The following is a 27078-nucleotide window of genomic DNA, read 5'->3' on the forward strand; positions in this document are numbered from 1 at the left end:
GAGTACCTCAGAAGAGAACTGTAGAAATGTAAGAGACAAAAAGAGAAGAGAGAATGTAGAAATACAAAACGCAAATTAAGAAGTGCAAGCAGCAGGAAGAATGTCAGTCAAGAAGAAAGTAGCCAATACGAAAAAGACGAAACAAGCAGCAGTGAGGACAGCAATGAGGGAAAAAACTGGAAAGTTACGAGAAAGAAGAAAAAGCATCCCCTGGGAATATATCCGATAATATGCTACCCAAACGATGATGGTGGTGGCATGTTGGAACTGAAGAGACTGGGATGTTGATGAAATTAAAGAGCTAGTGGGTGATGTCACTGACCCAGCTGATGCTGTAAAGTTCGAAGAAGAGGTAAAAACAATCATCTCCATGTACAACCCCACCACCATAGAAATGGAAGAAATACTCTGCCGCTGTTAAAAATGTAAATGGAAGGACTATAAACATATGTGGGATTGCGATGTATTAGTGGCTGATCGTGGTAACCAGCTGGATGCAGTGTTTACAGCTATAAAGGCTGCTTTCCCTAAACACACAGAGTGGCAGAAAATCCGTTCTACCAAACAGGTAACTGATGAAAAATTGAGTGACTACGTGGAAAGAGTAGGGACAGTCTTCCTCCAACACTCATGCCTGACGCCCGACCAAGACTAATACAGCAGCCTATTGTGCCAGGCTGTGGTGACAGTACGGAGACAAGATTTGAAGACATCTGTAACGAATGGGAAACAAAACCACTGCCTGATGTAAAGCCATACATCATGCATTCAGAAAGACAGTTGAATGAACATGAAACTAAAGGACGGAAAGACACTGAAGAAGGCACAGCTGATGTACTACTCTGAAAGAGGAAGAGAATTTAAATTGTGGTAACTGTGGACACTGAAGAGGCAGAGGAAGAGGCAGAGGGGCCCCTGCTGGAGCTGACGGAACGACAGACTGGAGCTGTGGGAAGCATTTCTCAAGAGATTGTCCTGAAGGAGGAGAAAAACAAAACGATTGGCCTTCCCCATCTGTTGGTGTACAGGTTGACAACCCATTTGTACATAGCCCATCTATTAATGTAGCCCAAACAACTACCTTTTCCCCTACTGTATTTATTTATTTAGCTCCTTTGCACCCCCATTATTTCTATCTCTACTTTGCACATTCTTCCACTGCAAATCTACCATTCCAGTGTTAATTTTTTAGTTGCTATATTGTATTTACTTCGCCACCATGGCCTTTTTTTGCCTTTACCTCCCTTATCTCACCTCATTTGCTCACATTGTATATAGACTCATTTTTCTACTGTATCATTGACTGTATGTTTGTTTTACTCCATGTGTAACTCTGTGTTGTTGTTCGTGTCGAACTGCCTTACTTTATCTTGGCCAGGTTGCAATTGTAAATGAGAACTTGTTCTCAACTTGCCTACCTGGTTAAATAAGGGTTAAATAAATAAATAAATAAAATTTGGAAGAGGAGGTCAAGGGGGCTACCAAACATAGGATGAGGTGGAAACAGAAGACACTAATGAAGAAAACAATGAAGAAGAAGCAGAAGAAACCTGTCAAGTGTTAAAATTGACCACCATGTCAACCCAAAACCTCCTGATTGACATTTTAGGTCATTTTTGGTGGACACTGGGGCCACGGTTTCTGGGGCTATCTGTTTTCCCCTCAAAGAAAACAATGCGCACAGTTGGAGGGTCTGGAATTCCCTCTGAAGAATGTTTGACCTTTCCCTTAGGGGGAGTGGAAATGGAAACACCAATTCCTATATTCATCTGCCTGAATGTATAAGTAAGAGATTCAATGTGTAAAATGAATTTATCTGTTGCATGTACTGAAGAAAGATTGTCATTGGGATCGAGAGAAAATGGAATCTCCCTCTGCCTAATGAACTGTTACTATGCTTGGCATTTAAATGATCAACATGTTGAGGGACAGCTGAGAGAGCAATCCCTCTCTTCACCACTGCAGGCTAACTGGGAAGTTTCTGAACATTGTACATTGTACTGCTGCTGTTCCCTTATTTTGAAGCGACCCTGAATACCAACAGAGATGGTTAAACCAAAAAGAGAAAGTTGAGATAACCATGAATTTGATATACAGAGGAGAAGACTTTGTAGCAGCTGGAGTGTTGTTGACAGATACTAAGAGAAGTCTGTATGAAGTCCCTGGCTCTGTTCCCCATTGTAGCTTATCAAAAGCTCCTGGAAATCAATGGAAAGATGTGGGTGTTAACGGAACTGCACCAGTTGTGGTCGTTCCAAAAAGCACCCACAGGCCTTACAAAGCTCAGTACCCTCTTAAGCAAAGAAGCTGAAAAGGGTGTTATTCCAATTCACAGTGAGTTAGTTGAAAGAGGTCGCTTTGATTCCCTTTCTGAATTCACCCTGTAACACACCAATTTTACCTGTTGGGAAACTAGCTGGTGATTATCGTGTTGTGCAAAACCTTAGAATAGTAAACGATGCTGTACATGCTAGAGCACCCCTGGTGCCTAACACTGTTACCATTTTATCCCCGGTGACTCCAGGTAGTTGTTGTTTTTCACTGATTGATTTGGCAACTCATTTTTTCAGTATCCCTGTGGCTGAAGAGTCACAGGAGTAATTCTAGTTTGCGTTTCTTGCGTTGACTTGGACGGTAGTGCCCCAGGATTATGTTGAATCACCATTGATCTTTGCCCAAGAAATGGCTCGGAAGCTAAGAGGGTTTTGTTGCCCCTGTTGTAAACATTTTGGTTCAATATGTTGATGATTTGTTGGTTTGCTCACAGTCAGAGGAGAGATGTCACGAGGACACTTGAGCAGTGTTGATTTTCTGAGCAGAAAATGGTCGTAAAGTTTCCCCAAGTAAAATGCAGTTATGCTGGGCCTTATTTAGGTCATGACATTACTTCTGAAGGTCGCACCATCTCCAAAGATCGATTAGAGATAATTCAAGTTTTGCCTAAACCTGTTACTAAGCAGCACATGATGTCTTTGTTGGGTGTGGCTAGTTACTGCCGTCCTTGGTTGAAAGACAATGCAGAGATAAATACAATCCTGTTATGTTTGAACTATGGGAGAAAGATGGAGGCGAGTAAAATTGTGGTCTGGACGGATAAGACTGAGACGGCATTGATAAAATTGAAACACACTCTGATGTCCGCCCCTTGCCTGGGCCTGCCAGAGCATACAAAACCTTTTCATCTGTTTGTTTCTGAGACGGGTGGGTTTATGTCAGCAGTTCTGACACATGATGGTGTGGGATATAGACCTTTTGGTTATTATTCTAGACGATTCAAGGGAAGGGTTTCCTGTTTGAGATCGGTAGCGACTGCTGCTGAGTCTGTTTTGGCATGTTCTGATATTGTGGCTATGTCTCCCCTAACCATCCATGTGCCTCATGCTGTGCACACAATTATTACACAGGCAAGAACGGCTCATTTGACACCTGCGAGACTGCTAGGCTATCAGAACATTCTGTTGACAATGTCCCATGTTACTCTGAAACGATGCACAATTCTTAACCCTGCAAATCTTCTCCCCACTGCAGAGGACAGTGAAGACTATGATTGTGACTTAAAAGCAGTTTGCTTGGCTAAAGCCTCCACCACTCCCCTCAGGTAAGACACCTTACCAGCCTGTCCAATTAGAAAGTAAATACAGAATGTCTTGTGAGGCTAAAAAAGGAAACAGAAATGACTTCTCTGTCACTACCCCCCTCTTACTGAATGAACGAACCAGTCACTGGAGTTTTGCACCTGCAGAACTTAATGAAATATTATTGTTAAACATGATCTGTGGGAGTACCCCTGTATAATGAAGTGTCATTGCATTCAAAGCACTTGTGAATGCAACAAGAAAAATAACAAGATGTGCCTCGTCCCTTTACCACGTGGAATATTTTGTAACCCAATAAAACAAGTAAACGCTATTGTGCTAAATTATATAACTAAAAATTTGTTTTGAAAACCATCAAGTCAGATAGTGTGAAATCTTTGATAGCTGACCAGGGCCTGTACAGTGTTATATTTCCACTTGAAACGTTGAAGTGTTTTGAGTTTTAGTTCTAACAATTTTCTTGAGGAGTTGGACTTTTATTTGTCTTACCTAGTTGAATTACCATAATTAAAATGCCACTAGGCTACACTCCAAAATCTAAGTTTGTCTGATGTTTTCAGACCTCAAAGGTGGTCTTCTGTTGAGATAAGTCGACGTCCCAGGTTATTTAGTAGCTCCAGTCACATCCCACAATCCAAAATGAATGGATTAGATAAGCACCACATACTTTTTTATGCTAATTTTCCATTCATTTCGGGTTGAGGGGAAATGGGCATATAGCTGGTACGTGGATTCATCTTGACATTAGACTACTTGAATTATTGAATCTGTTGTTTAATGCAGAATATCTCAAAATCTGGGTAAGTAAAAATCAACCATAAAAATCTGACACCCATTTTTCATTAGATACTAAGTCCGAAAAATAACATTCACTTCATGCAGCTCAATTTTAAAGTGCAATAAAGTCAATGCAATGATTAGGCTCTATTAAGATGCAATTTAGCATCCATGAATTAAACATGGGAGACACTTGTACCCAATTGAAATCAGAATAAGAAAAACTTACCTTGAGTCTCAGTGCTGCTATGTAGACTTAAAACAGCTAGGTGAGGAAGGCTCTAGGACAGTCTATTTGGGCTGCTTTTGTAGAAGCTTGTTGCTGGGGAAGAGTCAAGTTGAATGAAGCCTTTGAAGGTTTTCTGTCAGAAGGCCAATGTAACCTGGCAGTTTTTATGGGCACCTGTTGCATATTCATGACCACGTAACCACAGCCCCCATAGAAGACAACTTTGAATGGTGTTTGAATCTTGTTTGGACACTATTGCACTGTTTGGCACTGATGGGAGTGGCTTCTCTTTGAATGTGCTCATGTATGTCAATGATGTTTAATGCGCTTCAATGCAACATGTTCGTGCTGTATTGTATTACACACAGAAAACAACCCTTTGCTTTCACTGTAGATGTTGTCGTACAAATTTACTGTCCTATTTGTTATATTCCCTTTTCAGTTTTAACTTAAGAGTTGGTCTGTCTACTGATGTACTTTATAGTGTATGTAGATATTGCCACATTGTGGAATTAAGGGAAAGAAATAAGACATTTGTCATTTTCTGAAACTCAACTGATTTAGAATAATCTGGAACCTCATAGTTCTGATAAAATGTACTTACAAATTTGATTTGTTTTTGAATATTCAGTGCCTTAGAAAGATGCTAAATAGTGAAATACAATGACTTGATCAATCAATCAAAAATAGCTATACTTCAAGGAACATTTACACAGATACTGTAGGTGGACATTTATACAATTGTTCTTCCTACGACAGAGAATACATATACCTCGGACTTACACCAATAACAGCATATAAATCTACAACAAATCTAAGTAGCTCTACACATTTCATAAAATAAATGTTGTATTAGGAATGATCATCATTAAAATCATAAAAATTGGCACATCACATGATTCTGAATACATCATCTGATCAAACAATGAAGCAACATCTAAACCTGAGTAAGTAAAAACCAATATTCAGGGCTAAAGGGCTAAAGAAACTGCTCGGTTTACTTTATACAGCTGTGGTCTTTCAATACATTTCGGGGGCAAAATTGAAAGGCTACGATATCGTCAATCCATAATACACATGGTACCTATTCTGGTCAATCAATCGTGACACACTGTTGAACGGTCCACCTTCATTGATAAAGCTTTGGACTGCCAAGGGAAGGACTGCCAATGCACGTAAAAACATGATGGAGTGGAACCAACCAAGTCTCTGCTTTTCAACAGCTGAGTGAAATCCTGGCCTTTAATTGGCCCACCACCTAACGAAATACAACCAATTAACAACGGAAAGAAAAACAAGACCCAACTCACTCAAAGTTTCAAAACAGCTTCCCTAACAGAGATGGCCAGGGACACGTCTCCAGTTGTCGTCTGAAGGACTGACAGCTTGTCACTGGATTTCGGAAAAGAAGCGGTTCAGGAGGGTCACATTTGCTTGGACCTTTCAACAGCACATGGGCACATAAAAGCTATGGCCCCAAGTCTCCCATTGAGACACGCTAATAGCTGAGGCTCAGTGTCACTATAGTGGGGGGGCCCGGCAAGCGGCCACACAAACAAACAAAAGCCCTGGTCAGTACATGAGATCTGATGCCCCGGTGTTCACGTCCGACTCTTTGGCCTCCTGGAAGGGGAACTGGATCCCGGCCACACGGATCAGCAGGATGTTAAGGCCATGGACGAGGAAGGTGAGGAAGATGAGCCAGAAGGAGTGGTCAAATTGCTCTGTGAGCGTCTTGTACACAAACGTGCTCTCGTTGAAGTTGGCGATGTGGTCGGACAGCCGGTGGAGCTTCACCTCGGAGGCAAACAGAATCATCACCAGGCAGCTGCAGAGGCCTGTTCAGACAGATGGGCAGACCCACAGACAGACAGACAGACAGACAGGCAATATTACACTTTTACAGTTGACAACACTGGGAGTTCAAATAAGTCAAAGGCAGCCTAATGATCAGTTACTGTAAACACGTTCCTATAAGGCAGAATACTACTTCCCGCCCACGCCACATTAAAAGGAAATATGTGAACGCTACAGTAGTTGCAATCCCAAACAGGTTACCAAAACAATTCAGCTTTGGTCATTCACTGCTGCGAGAGATTAATTATCATGTGACATGTTTTACATCATCGTAAATATAGGTTCACTGATCAGATGAATCCAAACTTGCATTCTAGTGTATAAAAATGTTTGTTTAGTTTTGCCCCTGAAACCTGGTAAGCGGTTTCGATTTAATAGGCCCGCTAAAGGTAGGGTCTCAGTTATAGATAACTGAGAAATAACTCCTTTAACTCTGGTGCTGTGTTTCTTAATTGGTGCCACTATTTGGATGGGAGGTCAAGTAGCCCACTGTCCTGATTAAATAAATGGTAGGTTACCGGATACTGGTTTTAAAGCTGAAAAAGGCAAAAGGAAAGTGACGTACAGCCAACCACTCATGGCTTGGCTGTTGTGTTTGAACGTCTCTGATATGCATTTCTAACTAATGTTGAAGTGTTGAAGGACACCTTTGTTGGACCCCAATCATGTTCTCTATAGCAGTGGTTCTCAATTTGTTTTGGTTACTTTACAACAAAGTACATTTTGTTCTGTCCAGAGTACCCCTTTCATGTGCATTTTACCAGTAAGCGTATGGTCTCATGAGTCTTCTCAAGTACCCTCTGTAGATAGGCCAAGTACCCCCAAGGGGTACGGCTGTCCCGTGTAGCTCAGTTGGTAGAGCATGGCGCTAGCAATGCCAGGATTGTGGGTTTCATTCCCACGGGGGACCAGTATGAAAATGTTTTCACTCAATACTATAAGTGGCTCTGGATAAGAGTGTCTGCTAAATGACTAAAATGTCAAAATGTACTAGAACCACTGCTCTATTGCCCCGTTCATACCTGGGGCTAACATGCATCCTGATCTTGCCCACATTCTGATTGGGCCCACATTTTCAGAAATGAGTCTACACACTGTATCCACATCGTGACCAGAATTCCTGATCACTTCCTGTATGCAAATTATTTGACAGCTTTTCTTAGAAAATAATATTTATTTATTTGTTTTAAGACACAATGGTGCCACCTGTCAATGATTTGAGGGTGGGAGAATGATTATTTAAATGATTTCAATGTCCAGATCCGGCTACACATATCCGTGCCTGACTACATCCGGAGGTGGTCAGGAAGATCTGATCACAATAAGATCACAATGCATCTTTTAATTGTCTACACCTGTCTGAAAATGTGGGCACAATCAGAATGTGGACAAGATCGGAACATAAGGAGACATGTTAGAACCAATAAACGTGGTTCCTGTGTAGCGTACTGTGAGCTATTTATATCTGAAGATGGAATGCACGTGTGTAAGAGAGCTGTTTGCCTACATCTACCTGTGATGTGAGTTATGAAATTATGACTTTTTTGTGCTTACAGCAGACAAAGTTCCAGAGGTAGAGTCCCAGGGGTCCATGCAGGGTCTCGTAGGGACTACCAAAGGCATTGTACATAAAGAAGCCTGTGGCCACAGAGGAGAAGAAGATGAGCACTACGCAGAAGAAGATCACAGTGACGTGAAGACTGGCTGGGATGACGTCCACCAAGTTCGGAAAAACTACAAGGAGAGGGACAATATAGAGAGGTGGGGGAATGTTCTACAATTATTAAATAGTATTTTTTCCCCCCCACAATTTTCACGTGATGAAACACATGCATGCGTCTCTGTATTCTATTAGTTTAACATGCAAGGCAGATGGAACAAACAGTCAGAGAACAAATAGTTTTTTGTTCATCTAAAAAGGCCTCACCATGATTAGCAAACCTGCCGGTCAAGCGAAAAGATAATGTGTGTGTGCCAAATCTCATTAGTGAAAAATTGCTGATGATTCACTCCATTGTGCTTGTGTAAGATGTGTTACTGCATTTACTGCTATTTAGTGCTACTTGCTGAGTTATAAGAGATGCCCTCTTATGAATGACCAATTAACCTAGTTGAAGGCAGTTGGGTTTCCCCTGTAAGGCTAGCCTTCATCATTTTGATAACAGGTTTCTCTTCACTCCATTTACATTTCTCTTTCTTTCTTTGATTTGAGTTTGTTGTTAACACTAAATAACAATGTTCTTCTGACATTCCAAAACGTGTCAACTTCATATTCATCATATGTGAAAACGGCGGATTTCTATGAAGACCAGATTTCTGTATGTCATAACTTAAGCTTATCAGTAGTTTAGACATCACTTTTACATCATCTGTTGTAACCTTTATTGGGATTTTAACCAACTATGAGTTGGCATAGGTTAGTAAAGTTATGTCAAAAATGTTTACTGATAATGCGCCATTTTCAAATGCATTGGTGTTGGGGTAGTGCTGTAGATGAATATGAAGTTTTAAAAATATTCCTTTGAGGTATTTCTACCCCCTGCGAGGGTAGGCTATGTGCACATTTACACGTGGCCATGTCTCCGTGACCCACATTTGTGTATAGGCTTACTGTATGTGTAGCCTAGTCTAGTATCAGACGTGAATGTTCAATGCATTTTTACAGCAGCGTTATGCATCTCCGCAGCCTGTAAAACCATTATCATAAAACAGGTTGTTTGAATCCAGGATTCTGATTGGTTGATAGCAAGGAGTTATAGCACCACAATCCTGTATTCTCCGGGTAATGCCTGTTAACAGTTCCATTAGATAGTCCCATGCCACTAGGCTAGCATTTGTGACCATTTTTCTCCTACTTGTCTCTAGTGGGTTAACAAGCTTCTCAGATGTTAAAGAAGCATAACTTTCCCATGTTTCACCCAACTGTAGTGTATGATATAGCATTTTGATGGCTGTACTTTTATAAATGTTTGGTTTGCAACAGTTGGGGTTTGTCTGAACCTTGCCATCTGCATCTCCGACCTGTGGAACAATGTTTCAGTTTTTTTGCGATTTACACTGTGCCATGCATTTAAATGTGAAGAGACTGACAGCTTCTCTGAGCCAGGTGAATTCATTTATCAGGATCATTATACATGGATATATCTAAAGAAATGTCAATAGAAACAAAGGTTAAAACAAACGAAAGTGCTCATAGTTTGCTGTCACTTCAGTTGCTTGATGTGATTGTGCATTGTGTGCTAGCTTTAGTTGGTTAGCTAGCAAAGGAGATGTAGCTAGCCTGCAAAGCTACATGCCAATAGGTCATGATATAGAAAATGTCACAGTAAAGTGCAGAGCGTTCGATTAGCCTGCTGCTGGGGGGAAAAGAGACCCCCCAGTTCCGCTAAAACCATTGACAACTGCGTTCCATTTAAAGGATTGTTAAACTGTTAAAGAAAAACTGCACCCAAAAACAATCTTTTAGTATTTGTTTCATTAGTCCATTGTTGACATAGTCCCAATTTTTTTTGCTTGTCAGCAATCAAGTTTAACACGGCCGTGGTATATTGGCCATATACCGCAAACCCCCGAGGTGCCTTATTGCTAAGATACTGAACAAAAATTAACACAACATGCATCAATTTCAAAACTTTTATTGAGTTACAGTTCACATAAGGAAATCAGTCAATTGCAAAAAATGAATTAGGCCCTAATCTACGGATTTTACGATTGGGAATACAGATGCATCTATTGGTCACAAATACCTTTAAAAAAGTTTGGGGCGTGGATCAGAAAAACAGTTAGTATCTGGTGTGACCACCATTTACCTCATGCAGCGCGACACATCTCCTTCACATAGAGTTGATCAGGCTGTTGATTGTGCCCTGTGGAATGTTGTCCCATTCTTCTTCAATGGCTGTGCAAAGTTGCTGGATATTGGCGGGAACATGCTGTCGTACACGTCGATCCAGAGCATCCCAAACAGGATCAATGGGTGACTTGTCTGATGAGCATGCAGGTCAGAGAAGAACAGACATTTTCAGCTTCCAGGAATTGTGTACAGATCCTTGAGACATGGGGCTGTGCATTATCATGCTGAAACATGAGGTGATGGCGGTGGATGAATGGCACGACAATGGGCCTCAGGATCTCGTCACGGTATCTCTGTGCATTCAAACTGCCATCGATTAATTGTAAATGTTTTCATTGTCCGTAGTTTCTGCCTTCCCATACCATAATCCCAACACCACGGGGCACTCTGTTCATAACGTTGACATCAGCAAACCGCTCACCCACATGACGTCATACACAGTCTGTGGTTGTGAGGCCGGTAGGACGTACTGTCAAACTCTTTGAAATGACATTGGAGGTGGCTTACGGTAGAGAAATGAACATTCAATTCTCTGTCAACAGTTCTGCTGGACATTCCTGCAGTCAGCATGCCAATTGCATGCCCTCACTCAAAATTTCTGGGATCTTTTATTTCAGCTCATGAAAGATGGGACCAACACTTTACATGTTGCCTTTATATTTTAGTTCAGTGTATAAACTGGTTACCAAGGTAATTAGAGCAATACAAATACATGTTTTGTCTTACCCGTGGTATACAGTCTGATATACCACGGCTGTCAGCCAATCAGCATTCATGGCTCGTACCACACAGTTTATAATGAGTCTTCTGGGGCAACAAGTAATGACAGAAGAGTATCTAATTATAGACAAGTTGACAAACAAATAGCCTACCAAAATGTCAGAAATAAACAGAAACATATCTAAACTAGGCTTTAAAACAATCCTGAACCGCCAGTCAAAACTCTGTTCCGCCATCTCTGCCTCTGCATTTTTAAATTAAGACATATATTAACATTGCTTCTCGCGTAATGTGTTCATCATTATGTGACTTAACAGTTTATTGCAACTTATGCAATGCGGTTGCAATACGTGTGATTAAAATTGGTGCTGCGACTTTAGCTAAGGTTCATAGATTTGATGTTAATATTACCAGAAATTTTATAGTATATTTTTTACATTTATTTTCAGATTCAGGAAGTACAAGGCAGGACAGCAGACACCAGATACTGCACAGCCAAGTGTGGCAGCATTTGCACAGAAAATTCATCATCCAAATTCTTGTGCTCTTTCTTCAGAGTTACCACTCACAGTAAAACCCAAATAGAAATGAGCTGGAGTCCCTTCCTCCTAGACTGCAGGCGGTACACTGGGCGGCATAGCGCAGAGAAAATAGCTAGCTATAGCTTTGATGAAATCACAGATGAATATCGCATCACAAATAAAGTATCCTATTATCACAGATAACACATGAAATATGATAATGTGCATTCAAAGTAAAGCTGCCACAGCAGGAGGAGCACAGTAAAGACGGGAACCTGGACGATGAACACCTATGGGAGGATGTATCATGGGATGAGGTGAACATCAACCTCCGGAGATCCAGACGGTGACTCTCCCGTTTTGCTCACTTCCTACTGCTAGTGATACATGATGGGATGAAAGAAGTCAAGGTCATTTCATTAGCCATTACCAAGACATCAAGGTTCATTCAGTACACTGCTACATAGTAGAACTCCATTTAAAGACAGGTTTGAGGCTGTGTTTGGCATGGGGAAATTTGTTCCAGCAGCAAATGCTACTCGCTTTAATAGCACATTCAAACAACTGCAGGCCCTCGTAGCTCTTGACCACAAGGCCCTCACAGAAATGTGCAGCGTGGACTTGAGAATGTGGTTTTGAACACGTGTGAATAGAACCAGCTGAAAGAGTTGAGTGGAGTCCTTGCACCGTTCTCAAAGTTAACGGAACTTAAAGAGAAGTCTATCACCATCAATCAGTATGGTGGTTCCAACTGTCTTGGATATGAACACTCACCTGCTCCAGATGAATCAAATCAATCAAATTGTATTGGTCACCTACACATATTTAGCAGATGTTATTGCAGGTGTAGCGAAATGCTTGTGTTCCTAGTTCCAACAGTGCAGTAATATCTAACAATTCACAACAATACACACAAATCTAAAAGCTAAATAATGGAATTAAATATTAGTATGAGCAATGTCAGATTGGCATTGACTAAAATACAGTCAAATAGAATACAGTATATAAACTCAGCAAAAAAAGAAATGTCCTCTCACTGTCAACTGCATTTATTTTCAGCAAACTTAGCATGTGTATATATTTGAATGAACATAAGACTCAACAACTGAGGCATAAACTGAACAAGTTCTACAGACATGTGACTAAAAGAAATGGAATAATGTGTCCGTGAACAACGGGGGGGTGGAGAGGGGGTCAAAATCAAAAGTAACAGTCAGTATCTGGTGAGGCCACCAGCTGCATTAAGTACTGCAGTGCATCTCCTCCTCATGGACTGCACCAGATTTGCCAGTTCTTGCTGTGAGATGTTACCCCACTCTTCCACCAAGGCACCTGACAGTTCCCGGACATTTCTGGGGGGAATGTCCCTAGCCCTCACCCTCCGATCCAACAGGTCCCAGACGTGCTCAATGGGATTGAGATCCGGGCTCTTCCCTGGCCATGGCAGAACACTGAGATTCCTGGCTAGCAGGAAATCACTCACAGAACGGGCAGTATAGATGGTAACATTGTCATGCTGGAGGGTCATGTCAGGATGAGCCTGCAGGAAGGGTACCACATGAGGGAGGAGGATGTCTTCCCTGTAATGCACAACGTTGAGATTGCCTGCAATGACAACAAGCTCAGTCCGATGATGCTGTGACACACCGCCGCAGACCATGACAGACCCTCCACCTCCAAATCAATCCTGCTCCAGAGTACAGGCCTCGGTGTAACGCTCATTCCTTTGACGATAAACGCAAATCCGACCATCACCCCTTGTGAGACAAAACCGCGACTCATCAGTGAAGAGCACTTTTTGCCAGTCCTGTCTGGTCCAGCGACAGTGGGTTTGTGTCCATAGGCAATGTTGTTGCCAGTGATGTCTAGTGAGGACCTGCCTTACAACAGGCCTACAAGCCCTCAGTCCAGTCTCTCTTAACCTATTGCGGACAGTCTGAGCACTGATGGAGGGATTGTGCGTTCCTGGTGTAACTCGGGCAGTTGTTGTTGCCATCCTGTACCTGTTCCGCAGGTGTGATGTTCGGATGTACCGATCCTGTGCAGGTGTTGTTACACGTGGTCTGCCACTGCAAGGACGATCAGCTGTCTGTCCTGTCTCCTGTCCTGAATAGAACTACAGCTCTCACTCTGCTTCCACTCGCTCTGGAAGATACTTATTTGAAGATAGGTTAGCCAGCCGTCTCGATGGTTCTCAGTGGTGATGAGAGTAGTAGTATATGTTGTTTTGAAGAATAGTAGAATGGTCCCACTTAAATGAGCTTTTCTAGATACTTTTCTTAGGACAGCTAATCAGCCGTACCAGTGATTGTCCGGGAGGTGATTTTATTCTCTACCTCGTGCTGAGATTTCAGAGTTCAAACCACTTTGGATGTGAGCCGCAGCTAAAATGTCTCTCTGGTCTGATATGTACATTTTTAACCCCTGATTTTATACAGTTATTCAATAGGGGCGGTTTGTGAGACTCTGACTTCACTCAAGGGGGCGGTGACTACTCACTTGTTATCGAAACAATTTCCTCTTATAGTTTCTAAGATCACATCCTTCTCTTAACAAAAACACTAATCATTTTTCATACACAACAGAGACTTCGTACCTGTAGTGTATATAGACTTTTCAAGTTACAGTATTTCCTTTAACATTTTTAATGCATCACAAAATAACAACCGAAAGGACATCAATTTCTTTAGATCGTCTGAACATTCCCCACATTCTGTTAGAAATATTGTTCCAGTATTCACTTTAGAACATGTTAGAGTTTCAGCGGGAAAACCTATGTGAACAAAGGCACATTCCTGTGTGAATTTTGAGAGGGAAATAGCTGAAAGTTCCAATCCGTGATTTACAACAGTCAACTCCCCACCAGCTCCCCTCTCTGCGGGGGAGAGGGGGTCTGGCCGAAGTCAAATGATATTTAATAAAACAAAAGTTATTGTGAACTCTACAATGTTACCACTCCGAGAATGAGAACGGTAAAAATAGACCTAATTAATACATGCATACATTAACCTAAATTAATGCAACCAAATTTACTACTGGTGACATACTGTATGTAATGGGGAATTGATACAAAAATAAAAAATCTAAGGACAAACTATTAACACAATAAAAATATGAATTTGCAAGAATTTGGCGGGAGGCAGCTCAGTGCATTCTGGAGGACTGAGCACATTCTGGAGAGACACCAATATCTTCACCACACACCCCTCCCCTTCTTCTCGCAACATTTCAAATTGTACTCAAGACACATTATCTTCACACGTATTTTAAATGCATTGCTTTTTCACTAACAGCCGCAAATTGCGGGCTTCCCAACTAGTCATATAGGCCATGCTTGGGATTTGAAACAATCCACAGCTTTGAAAGAAACTAAATGGTCCTCGGTCTTGCTTCTATTACTTTACTCATTTCTGTATAGACAGGAGTAATTATAACATTTTGACAAATTTATTTCCATTTACATTTCCATTTACATTTAAGTCATTTAGCAGACGCTCTTATCCAGAGCGACTTACAAATTGGTGCGTTCACCTTAAGACATCCAGTGGAACTGCCACTTTACAATAGTGCATCTAAATCTTTTAAGGGGGGGGGTGAGAAGGATTACTTTATCCTATCCTAGGTATTCCTGAAAGAGGTGGGGCTTCAGGTGTCTCCGGAAGGTGGTGATTGACTCCGCTGTCCTGGCGTCGTGAGGGAGTTTGTTCCACCATTGGGGGCCAGAGCAGCGAACAGTTTTGACTGGGCTGCGCGGGAACTGTACTTCCTCAGTGGTAGGGAGGCGAGCAGGCCAGAGGTGGATGAACGCAGTGCCCTTGTTTGGGTGTAGGGCCTGATCAGAGCCTGGAGGTACTGAGGTGCCGTTCCCCTCACAGCTCCGTAGGCAAGCACCATGGTCTTGTAGCGGATGCGAGCTTCAACTGGAAGCCAGTGGAGAGAGCGGAGGAGCGGGGTGACGTGAGAGAACTTGGGAAGGTTGAACACCAGACGGGCTGCGGCGTTCTGGATGAGTTGTAGGGGTTTAATGGCACAGGCAGGGAGCCCAGCCAACAGCGAGTTGCAGTAATCCAGACGGGAGATGACAAGTGCCTGGATTAGGACCTGCGCTGCTTCCTGTGTGAGGCAGGGTCGTACTCTGCGGATGTTGTAGAGCATGAACCTACAAGAACGGGCCACCGCCTTTACTTTAGTTACTTTATTTACTTTAGGCTGCAGTGACTACTGAATCCTGTCCTATGCTTCGGTTACTACCCAGTGTGCAAACTCTGGCTGAAAATGTATTTTTATGACATCTTATTCTGGTCGCAAATTGGTTTAAAAGGGAAGGTTTTTTTAAACATTTTTACTGGACCAGAATATGACATTCTTCTGACCACCATTACACCAGTTGGTCATAACTGTGACCTCTATATGACCAGCTGGTCATGATTCTGACCACTATATTATGTAGCCTACTGGTCATTGTTAAGACCTCATCATAACATGGTACTAGTTAAAGGATTTTGTAGGCGGTGATTGTAAATAAGAATTTGATCTTAACTGACTTGCCTAATTAAATTTAAAAATAATAATGGACTACTTGACTACAGTTTATTACCTACACTCTTAGAATAAAGGGTCCCAAAAGGAGTCTTCGGCGGTCCCCATAGGAAAGGCCTTTTTGGTTCAACGTATAACCATTTTGGTTTCCATGTAGAATCTTCTGTGGAACAGGTCCTACATAGAACCCAAAAGAGTTCTACCTGAAACAAAAACAGTTCTACTTGAAACCAAAAAGGGCTCTTCAAAGGGTTCTCCTATGGAAACTGCCCGAATAACCCTTTTAGGTTCCAGATAGCTCCCTTAGAAAAAAGAAGTGTGGTAAAACGTATTGCAGAGGATAAAGTTGGATATTGAAAATATTGCTCGTTACATTTCTGATTGTTTCCATAGTCACCAATTAAAGTTCATCTGTAACATATTCTTACATTTAAAATAGATTAAGCAATGTAAAAAACTAAACGACATACATCTGCATACAGAAATCGTTTCATAATTCAACCACAGACATTACATGCAAAAAAAGACTGGGACAGACTATACAAAGGCCCATTGTTTTATTTGATTAATAATTCATTAGTGGTGTGATGGGGTAAATCCTCATCAAGTACCTCTGAGCACAGAAAGAGATCTGGAGCGTGGTGACCCTCTTGAAAAGTCGTTTGATGGGTCAGATCTGCAGTGAAGAGAATCAGCGTATTACCAACTTGAGATTTTAAAAGCAAACTAAAAAAAGGACATTAATTGAAGAATATTTGTGGACTCAGCTAGCTAAAATTATTTCCATGGTACTAGTTGAATCATTGTGGCAGTAAAAAAGAGAAACTAAATGCAACAAATTAAGTAAAAGAGGCAATCTTGTTCAAAAGTTGTGTCTGTCTTATCACTCCTGCAACAAACATTGTTAGAAATGGGTGTAATCCGCAAATCGCTTCCTCTTCTCTGCAACTGCACACGTGTGTGAGTTTGAGTGAGTGACAGGGAGAATGAGCAAGAGAGAGAGGGGAGAAACTGTACATGACTCACCAACTTTACATGAATCAGGACAAGGGTTTCGCACCTGAAATAAAAAAGGGCAGTTAAAAATAGGATTTTTTTTTGCTTTACCAACTTATATTAGAAGCGGTGCTATTTCAATTGGATCTAATTACACTACACTCTTAGACATTTTTTCCCCAAAAGGGTTCTTCGGCTGTCCCCATGTAGAAGCCTCTGTGGAAAGGGTTCTACATGGAACCCAAAATACTTTTACCTGGAACCAAAGGGTTCTATCTGGAACCAGAAAGGGTTTTCATATGGGGACAGACGATTAACCTTTTTAGGTTCTAGGTAAGACCAGGCAATAATGGGCAGCTGAATAGCATGTCTCTTGGGGAATCCAGTCTCAGTGAGACCTGATGCAATGAAAAAAAGATAATGACCATCAGCATAGCTAGTACAAATCTAGCTCTTACAAAGCTGGTTAGTAGGAATCAATACACACGGAATGTTAGAGTATCAAACCGAAAAATAAAATAAAAATACTTTTGCACACAACTTACTGTCATGGATTTATGGAAGAGTGGTTCTGCTCTCTTCCTTCCCTGGCGATGTGGCAGAATAGGTCACTGGTACCTGAGTGTGTGGCCAAGCACCCCTGTAGAGGCCATGCATCAGGTCATTGACATGTTTCAGGAACTGTAAATACAGATGAATCATGGTTAACACAAAGTTAGACTTAGTCAATGTACTTGCTAGTCAATGTACTTGTCTATGTTGCCCCTCAGCAATCTGGCAGTTAGGCAGACAGGTGGCGAGAGATAGCCTGTGTTTTGCTGTCTATTTACATTTCTTACTCAGCATTACACTTACTCAGCATTACATTTCTATACTCATTCCCTTTGTTCCTTCCTCCATCCAAGCTAGAAGATTCCTGCAAAAAATGAGAATCAAGAATTGAAAAAGGCAGTTGATAGTTGTAATTTTAGAATGAGTGTTGAGGGGTAGCAGGGATAGGCAAAATGTATTGTATTGTCCAATAGAAAATACAAGGAACTCTGATGAATCAAGAAAATCTTCACATTCATATTGGGGGTACACGCTTCAAGAATTAGGATAGTTTACTGTCTCACACACATGCATGCACACAATGTTTCCTATATGTACCAATCTTTTCTGTAAATTATTTTGATTATAATAATAGTCAAATCTCACACAGAACACCGAACACACACACATAGCTAGCAGGACAATGTTGACATGACAATATTTTCAAGTTATTGTGATCATCATCTCACACACAGAACACACACATTTGCTATCATTAACTAAACCGATATCAAAATGTTGACTAGCTAGAACCAACACCTACAAAAGGTAAACATTTTAACTTACCATGTCCATGGAGGATTAGCCAGAGAGCCAATGTTAAATAGCTAGCAAATGTTTCCTTGAAATTCTTCTCCCCAACAAACTGCCGCTTTACTTACGAAAGTTAAACAAGAATGCAGGAGAACAGGGACTACCATTTAGCAGTCAAATGTAAAAAATTGTGTCAATTTACAGAAACTGTCTATGTTTTCCAGCTGTGTCTGTTCCAACTGCCATATGGAATTTTGACCAATGAGCTGGAGCAAATCAAATCAAATTTTATTTGTCACATACACATGGTTAGCAGAAGTTAATGCGAGTGTAGCGAAATGCTTGTGCTTCTAGTTCCGACAATGCAGTGATAACCAACAAGTAATCTAACTAACAATTCCAAAACTACTGTCTTATACACAGTGTAAGGGGATAAAGAATATGTACATAAGGATATATGAATGAGTGATGGTACAGAGCAGCATACAGTAGATGGTATCGAGTACAGTATATACATATGAGATGAGAATGTAGACAAAGTAAACAAAGTGGCATAGTTAAAGTGGCTAGTGATACATGTATTACATAAGGATGCAATCGATGATGTAGAGTACAGTATATACGTATGCATATGAGATGAATAATGTAGGGTAAGTAACATTATATAAGGTAGCATTGTTTAAAGTGGCTAGTGATATATTTACAGCAGGCTGCCTGCATGCAGATTGATTGCTGCTCATGAAGCACAGATTCCAATCAAAGTTTTAGCTGGAAAGGATATGCCTACCTCCTAAATTTAATCCCAGCCCCCGTCCCTGCAGAGGGCCGTCATTGTAAATAGGAATTTGTTCTTAATGAACTGACTTGCCTAGTTAAATAAAAGGTTCAATTATAAAAAATGTAGCCAATGAAATTAAATACAATTACCAGACAAATTATGTTAATTGCTTGAAATCTTTAAGGAAAAATATAACAGTCATTTTCAGGGTGCAATTCAGGTGCAATAATTCAACTAATTATTGATGGAAATAAATGCAATAAAAATAGGGTTTGTAAATCCTGATGGATTGTCAACTCAGCAAAAAAAGAAATGGCCCCTTTTCAGGACTCTGTCATTCAAAGATAATTCATTAAAATCCAAATAACTTCACAGATCTTCATTGCAAAGGGTTTAAACACCGTTTCCCATGCTTGTTCAATGAACCATAAACAATTAATGAACATGCACCTGTGTAACGGTCGCTAAGACACTAACAGACGGCAGGCAATTAAGGTCACTGTTACAAAAACTTAGGACACTAAAGAGGCCTATCTACTGACTCTGAAATACACCAAAAGAAAGATGCCCAGGGTCCCTGCTCATCTGCGTGAACGTGCCTTAGGCATTCTGCACGGAGGCATGTGGACTGCAGATGTGGCCAGGGAAATAAATTGTAATGTCCGTATTGCGAGACGCCTAAGACAGCGCTACAGGGAGACAGAACAGACAGCTGATCGTCCTCGCAGTGCCAGACCACGTGTAGACACACCTGCACAGGATCGGTACATCCGAACATCACACCTGCGGTACAGGTACAGGATGGTTACAACAACTGCCCGAGTTACACCAGGAACGCACAATCCCTCCATCAGTGCTCAGACTGTCTGCAATAGGCTGAGAGAGACTGGACTGAGGGCTCGTAGGCCTGTTGTAATGCAGATCCTCCCCAGACATCACCGGCAACAACGTCGCCTATGGGCACAAACCCACCGTTGCTGGACCAGACAGGACTGGCAAAAAGTGGTCTTCGCTGGCGAGTCGCGGTTTGGTCTCATCAGGGATGGTGAGTTTATCGTCGAAGGAATGAGCATTACACCGAGGCCTGTACTCTGGAGCGGGATCGATTTGGAGGTGGAGGGTCCGTCGTGGTCTGGGGCGGTGTGTCACAGCATCATCGGACTAAGCTTGTTGTCATTGCAGGCAATCTCAACGCTATGCGTTACAGGGAAGACATCCTCCTCCCTCATGTGGGTAACATCTCACAGCAAGAACTGGCAAATCTGGTAAATCTGGTGCAGTCCATGAGGAGGAGATGCACTGCAGTACTTAATGCAGCTGGTGACCACAACAGACACTGACTGTTACTTTTGATTTTGACCCCCTCTTTGTTCAGGGACACATTATTCCATTTCTGTTAGTTACATGTCTGTGGAACTTGTTCAGTTTATGTCTCAGTTGTTGAATCTTGTTATGATCATACAAATATTTACACATGTTAAGTTTGCTGAAAATAAATGCAGTTGACAGTGAGACGACTTTTTTGCTGAGTTTAGTAGGATAGTGGTGGTTGCATCACTGCCTGGTATGTCAACTGCTCAGCCTCTGACCGTAAGGCACTACAGAGGGTAGTTTGTACGGCCCAATAAATCACTGGGGCCAAGCTTCCTGCCATGCAGGACCTCTATACCAGGCGGTGTCAGAGGAAGGCCCTAAAAATTGTCAAAGACTCCAGCCACCCTAGTTATAGACTTCTCTGCTACCACACGGCAAGCGGTACCGGAGTGCCAAGCCTAGGTCCAAAAGGCTTCTTAACAGCTTGTACCCCCAAACCATAAGACTCATGAACAGCTAATCAAATGGCTACCAGGACTATTTGCATTGACCCCCCCCCTTTCTCTTTTAAGCTGCTGCTACTCTGTTTATTAACCATGCATTGTCACTTTAATAACTCTACCTACATGTACATACTACCCCAATTACCTCAACTGGTGCCCCCGCACATTGACCCCCTGCATATAGCCTCGCTATTGTTATTTTACTGCTGCTCTTTAATTATTTGTTACTTTTATTTTTTACCTAGCAGGTATTTTTCTTAAAACTGCATTGTTAAGGGCTTGTAAGTAAGGTCTGTAAGGTCTACACCTGTTGTATTCGCTACATGTGACAAATACAACTTGATTTGAAATAAAAGACTATGGTGGAAAATTGCAAGATTATGTTATAATGCTGTTATTGCATCCACTGGTTCTTGTATGCAACATAATAAGGGCTTGTTAATCATCTGTGTGTGTGTTCTACTGAGGATGGGCCTCTGGGAGATAACACTGACAGGAGATTTATGGTGTCTTTTGGGTGATAAAACCTAAAGAGACCGCATTCCAGAGCATGAGTTAATGTTTCTGTTCTATATGGTACCAGGTAGAGATGACCCCAGGGCCAGACCCTGGTCTGTACAATGAAAGATAACTGTTGACACAGCAGATACTGTCTGCTGTGAATTATAAGTATCTTTCATACAAATCTTAACCTTGTGACCTATTCTATATATCTGTTGTTGGTCATGTAGGTTGAAAGGGGTGTATCTTGGCTATAAAAAGACCTTTGTACTTTTGTCTTGGGCTCTCAACAAATCATCTGAGCGTGAATCATCGACCAGCCATCATTATAGTAGAGCACTCAATCGATTCACTTTATGTGTGTTGTATTGACTTGCTCCCTTATTAATAAGTGATTAAAGATTTAGTTTAAGTATAACTCTGACTTGTGTGATAGGTTTGTCTCTCCTCAATTGATAAAGAAATTAACCACCATAAGACATAGGTGGCCTACATGTTATTTGTTAAATTCTGAAAACAAATGTAGTTAGTCGTAATAGAACGTCAAAACAGCATTCAGTGGAACAGAAGAAAATGTGCAGCACAATAAAACAGTGCAATTAGTTAACACAAACAAACAATTACCATTAGAAGCCATACAGCAAGCCACCAGATAATCTTAATTTAAAAGACAATGTAATTGTACTGCAGTTTCACTGCATTTTAACAACCGTGCATTTTTGTAAGGATATCCTGTATTATTGTGCATGTTTATCTTACATGCTGGTAGCGTAGAACAATTGTTATGGAAGTGAATGTGCACTTTTCAATTCAGTGGACTGAAACTATAAAAAACACTGTTATGTGAAAGCAAACACATTTATAGTGTTGGGAACTGACTTTTAAACTTGAAAATATGAAATATCCTTATTCATGTCACCGAAAGGGTGTTTTGGTGTGCACGCATTCGACACAACACAATGCCACAGATGTCTCAGGTTTTATCTTACATGCTGGTAGCCTAGAACAAATGTTATGGAAGTGAATGTGCACTTTTCAATTGGGTGGACTGCAACTACGAAAAACATAGCCTGTAGTAAAAGCAAGCATTTATAACATCGGAGATTCTCTAAATTAGGGACCATCTCTGATAACTATAGGATTCATAAATTGGAGCTTTTAATGACCTAGCAAATTCGATGACTTGGAGGTGAAATATATCACATTTCTCTGTTTTAAAAAAAAGAAGGTATTTCATCACATGACGAATTAAAACCTCAAATGGCCCTATTCCTGAAAAAGTCAATCGGACCGGATAAACTGAAGTAGGCTCAGCCGAGTACCTTTAGCCGGAGGCCAGAGTAATATGATTCTGCCAGACTCGGGAAGAGCTCGGCCCGCATGAAGCCCCCTGAGCCCCAGTCCCCTAGTACTCAAATGGAATGGGTCTGAGTCAAGTGTGTTGACTGCACAGGAGGCTATTGAGAGTAGAAGGGCTCATTATAATGGCCAGAACAGAGCAAATGGAATGGCATCAAACACCTGGAAACCATGTACTTGATACCATTCCACTAATTCTGCTCCAATCATTAACACAAACCCATTTCCCCCAATTAAGGTGCCACTAACCTCCTGTGGTTGACTGGGTACAGTATGCCACGAGACCCTAACCCCTTTGGTGAGTTCTGCCAGCTGTTGTTTGCCAAATGTGCTAAACTGAATCATGAAAACCCTGCTGAAAAAGAACATTACTCAAATTGATATAATTGTAATGGTTCTAGCGTCTTATATACAATGGGTGCATGGCCCACAAAGACTATGCACATGTTTATATAGATTGGTTTCTATTAATTGAGTAGCATTTAGATGTTTTTTAGGTTGAACTCCACACCAGATATCAACCAAAATAAGACGTATTTTGCTTGATGTCAAAAAGACATATAGAAAAATTATTAATCTGGTCATATAATGTCCAGACCGGGTTTCAACGAGTAAAATACGTCTTTATCACGTCGTATGCCCAATGGGTAATTACATTATGTGTATTGTATTGTTAGCCTGCAAATACTTTATTATAAAATGTTACTTTTTTTCCAACACCCAATAATTAGGCTATATTTTGTACTAATGCTACCAAGATAATTTATGCTGAACATTCCATTGAATTTAGTAAAATGGATCCTTACGTCACAGGGATACGATTTAAAACAGGGTGTAGGCTATCTATAGTAATTTGAATTATTAATGTAGTGGGTGACTGCTCGTCTCATTGTTTACTTTTCATTATAGATGCGCAAATGAGAATACCTTTTCAACCCAGCAGTATCTTTAAATACACCGGTTTTCACAAACTTTTCATGCAATTCACAGGGTCTTCTACTCACATGAAAATCTGAAGGGTCTTCCGCCAAGTCCACATTGCTTCACTCTCTGTCCGTGAAAAAGACCATAGTTAACACTACCGACAAATTTATCCAGCTCTTGTCCTGTGGCATTTACAAGTTGCGCACCGGTTGTACACAACACAGTCCCCTGGACCCAAAACTGCGTCCCCATCGCGGCGGCAATAATGAGGACGCAACCGAAACTCAACACTCCGGCAACAGAGAATATAATTTTCTTTTGACAACTTGGCATGGTGAGTGTGAAGTGTGGAAAAATAATTAGTCTGACCAGTCCATGGTGCTCAATTAATCTCCAGTTGGTAGCCAACTCCCAAATAATCCAAAACCAAGTTGCTAATTATCTGTGTTAGGATATTATGACAAGTGTCATTGAAATAGCTAAATGTGTATACCGTAGTGATGCTGTTCTAAAATGGCCGTTGCATATTCAATTACATTGATCGTCTTCTCCCCTTGCTCATTATCTCCAAGTAACCAAGGTTTAACATTTGGGAGAGTGCTTCTCGCTATCGTCGAGAAGTTTCTAGCACAATGACTTCTCAAAACCCGCCCACAATGCCTGAAAACTTGCCCACAAATGTATTTTTCGCAGCAAAATGAGTTTCCACATTTTCCCATAACTTCAGAGGGAATGAAGGATTTATATCGACTTAATCTGTAGATGTATAGCCCAGTTTGTACAAGATTTTACTGGGGGAGGTCGGGTAATGTAAATATGTCCACGAGCACAAAACACCACATTGTAATTTTAATCCCGTCCGATTCTGCCATGTCAGTAATTGTTACATGTTTACAACAATTCAACCCAGAGGCGCAACTTTGGTTTTAGAAGTTGCGGGGACATAATAAATACACACACACACACATATATATATATATGGCCTTGGGAAAGTATTCAGTCGATATTTATTAAGTCTATATATATTATTTTTCCACATTTTTTTAACGTGACAGCTTTATTCTAAAATGTATTAAATAAATAAAAATCCTCATCAGTCTACACACAATACCCCATAATGACAAAGCGATGACAGGTATAGACATTTTTATAAATATATACAAAAAATACCTTATTTACATATTCAGCCCCTTTGCTTTGAAACTCAATTGAGCGCCGGTGCATGCTATTTCCATTGATCATCCTTGGAGATGTTTCTACTACTTGATTGAAGTCCACCTGTGGTCAATTCAATTGCACACTGCCAAGAGTGTGCAAAGCTGTCATGAAGGCAAAGGGTGGCTACTTTGAAGAATCTCAAATATAAAATATTGATTTATCACTTTTTGGGTTACATGATTCAAAGTTTGTTATCTTCTCTATTCTACAATATAGTAAAAAATAAAGAAAAACACTGGAATGAGTGTGTGTCTAGACTTTTGATTGCTACTGTATATATTTTATCCAGTCAGATAAACACTAGCTGGTGCTTTGCTTCAGGACAGAGGTGTTAGCCAGGAGTAGCCACTGGGTTGCAGCTAGCTAGCTAGTGGTGGAGAAAAGCAGTCCGATATGCTCTGGGTTGATATCGCTCTGTGTAGACTGGTAGTTATTGACCGAGCTAAAGCTGGCTGGTGTCCGAGCTAAAGGTGAAGACCGCTAGCCGTGGCTAACAGTGACTAGTAGCTAGTTAACTGGCTAGTTGATGATGGACGTTCCAGTTATAGCGTATACAAATAGCAGATCCGTACCACATTGGGTGAGGCGGGTTGCAGGAAAGTATAGTTAGATCGTAGGTGGAAAGTGAGAGAAAATATATACGAAAAAAACGACTATTTACATGGGACAAGACAAACACACGTCTGACTGCTACGCCATCTTGGATTAGTCAGTAGACTTGATTCACGATGATGACTGCTAGCTAAGATTGTGAAAGGAAGATGTTGACATGATCAGTCCAATCAAAGCTACTGTACAAATAACGTGATTTGACATCATTTCTGTGACCAATGACCTTGAGCCTTCTTGGAAGGGTACTTGTAATATAACTCTGGTAAGGACCCAAATGGCAGACATTTTGGATGTCTACCCTTTTTAATTTTTTTAATTTTTTATATATTTTTTTTATTAACAACAAATCAATACATAAAGCACATACATAGATTAAAAACAATGGACAATCGAGCTAGGGGGTACAATATCACATTACAATTACACAAGGACCTTAAGGGACATGCCTATACTTACAATTCGAACAGCTTTTTTGTTAGAGCATTTAACCGTCTTAAAATACAGTTCAATTTATTTTTGTAGGGTACGAAAATGTGGTTTTCTGTTTGTAAATTTACATTTGTGTATATGAAATTTGGCCAAAAGAATAATGAAATTAATTACATAAAAATGTTTCAGCTTATTTCTATTGTATGTAAAGAATCCAAACAGTACATCTCTCCACCATAGTGTAAAATCTTCATAAATGTGTTCAATTATAAACCTACTGATGTCTTGCCACAGTTTTCTTACATGCATACAATGCCAAAAAAGATGCAACACTGTTTCTGGGTGGTCATTACAAAAGGAGCAATTTGAGTTGATGTTTTCCTTAAACTTCTTCATATAGTGGTTGGCAGGATAGTATTTATGAATAATTTTAAAGGAAACTTCCTTAATTTTTTGTTAACAAGTAGGTATGTGTGTGGCAACATCCATTTTTTTCCCCAACAGATATTATCAATAAATCCATTACAATAAGGCATGACATAACGTATAGATACAACATCCTGCTGAAACAAGGATCGTATCGCTCTGTTGTTGAATGGACCAAAAGAGAAACAAATATTTCCTACTGATGAGTCAACAGGGTCAATAGAAGGTAGGCTCTGAGGGTCAGGTCTTGACACGTTCCTGAATAACATAGCAACACCTGAGGGAATGGCATCTAAAACAATTGCAAAATCTTTAGGTGTTACAGGGACCTTGTAAAGTGATAAGAATAATTTATAACTGAGTAAAAGACCCTCTGCATTTACCAGTTGGCTCACCAATAGGATATTATTTCGGAACCAATATTCTAAAAACAGAGAGGTATTTTTTTTACAATATATCCCGATTATTCCATATATAATATCTGTGTGGAGAAAAATTGTGTTTAAATTAAGGATCATGACAAGAAAACCTGCCGATGAAAGCAGAAAGTTTCACTGGAACTTTGTCAATATTATAATTGCA

The 27078-nt window shown here is 40.7% G+C and overlaps 1 protein-coding gene across 1 annotated transcript; it reads right to left on the reverse strand.

Annotated features, from left to right (window-relative positions):
* Nucleotides 1-5319: 5319 nt before the first annotated feature.
* On the reverse strand, nt 5320-24438 carry clrn1 (clarin 1). Its single transcript, XM_029673271.1, has 3 exons — nt 23892-24438; nt 8014-8193; nt 5320-6440 (listed from the first exon to the last, which is right to left on the reverse strand). Exons 1-3 carry the CDS (start codon nt 24142-24144, stop codon nt 6175-6177), a joined length of 699 nt encoding a protein of 232 aa, XP_029529131.1. The 5' UTR covers nt 24145-24438; the 3' UTR covers nt 5320-6174.
* Nucleotides 24439-27078: the final 2640 nt, after the last annotated feature.

This window comes from Oncorhynchus nerka, linkage group LG11 (assembly GCF_034236695.1).
Source record: "Oncorhynchus nerka isolate Pitt River linkage group LG11, Oner_Uvic_2.0, whole genome shotgun sequence".
Lineage (NCBI taxonomy): Eukaryota > Metazoa > Chordata > Actinopteri > Salmoniformes > Salmonidae > Oncorhynchus > Oncorhynchus nerka.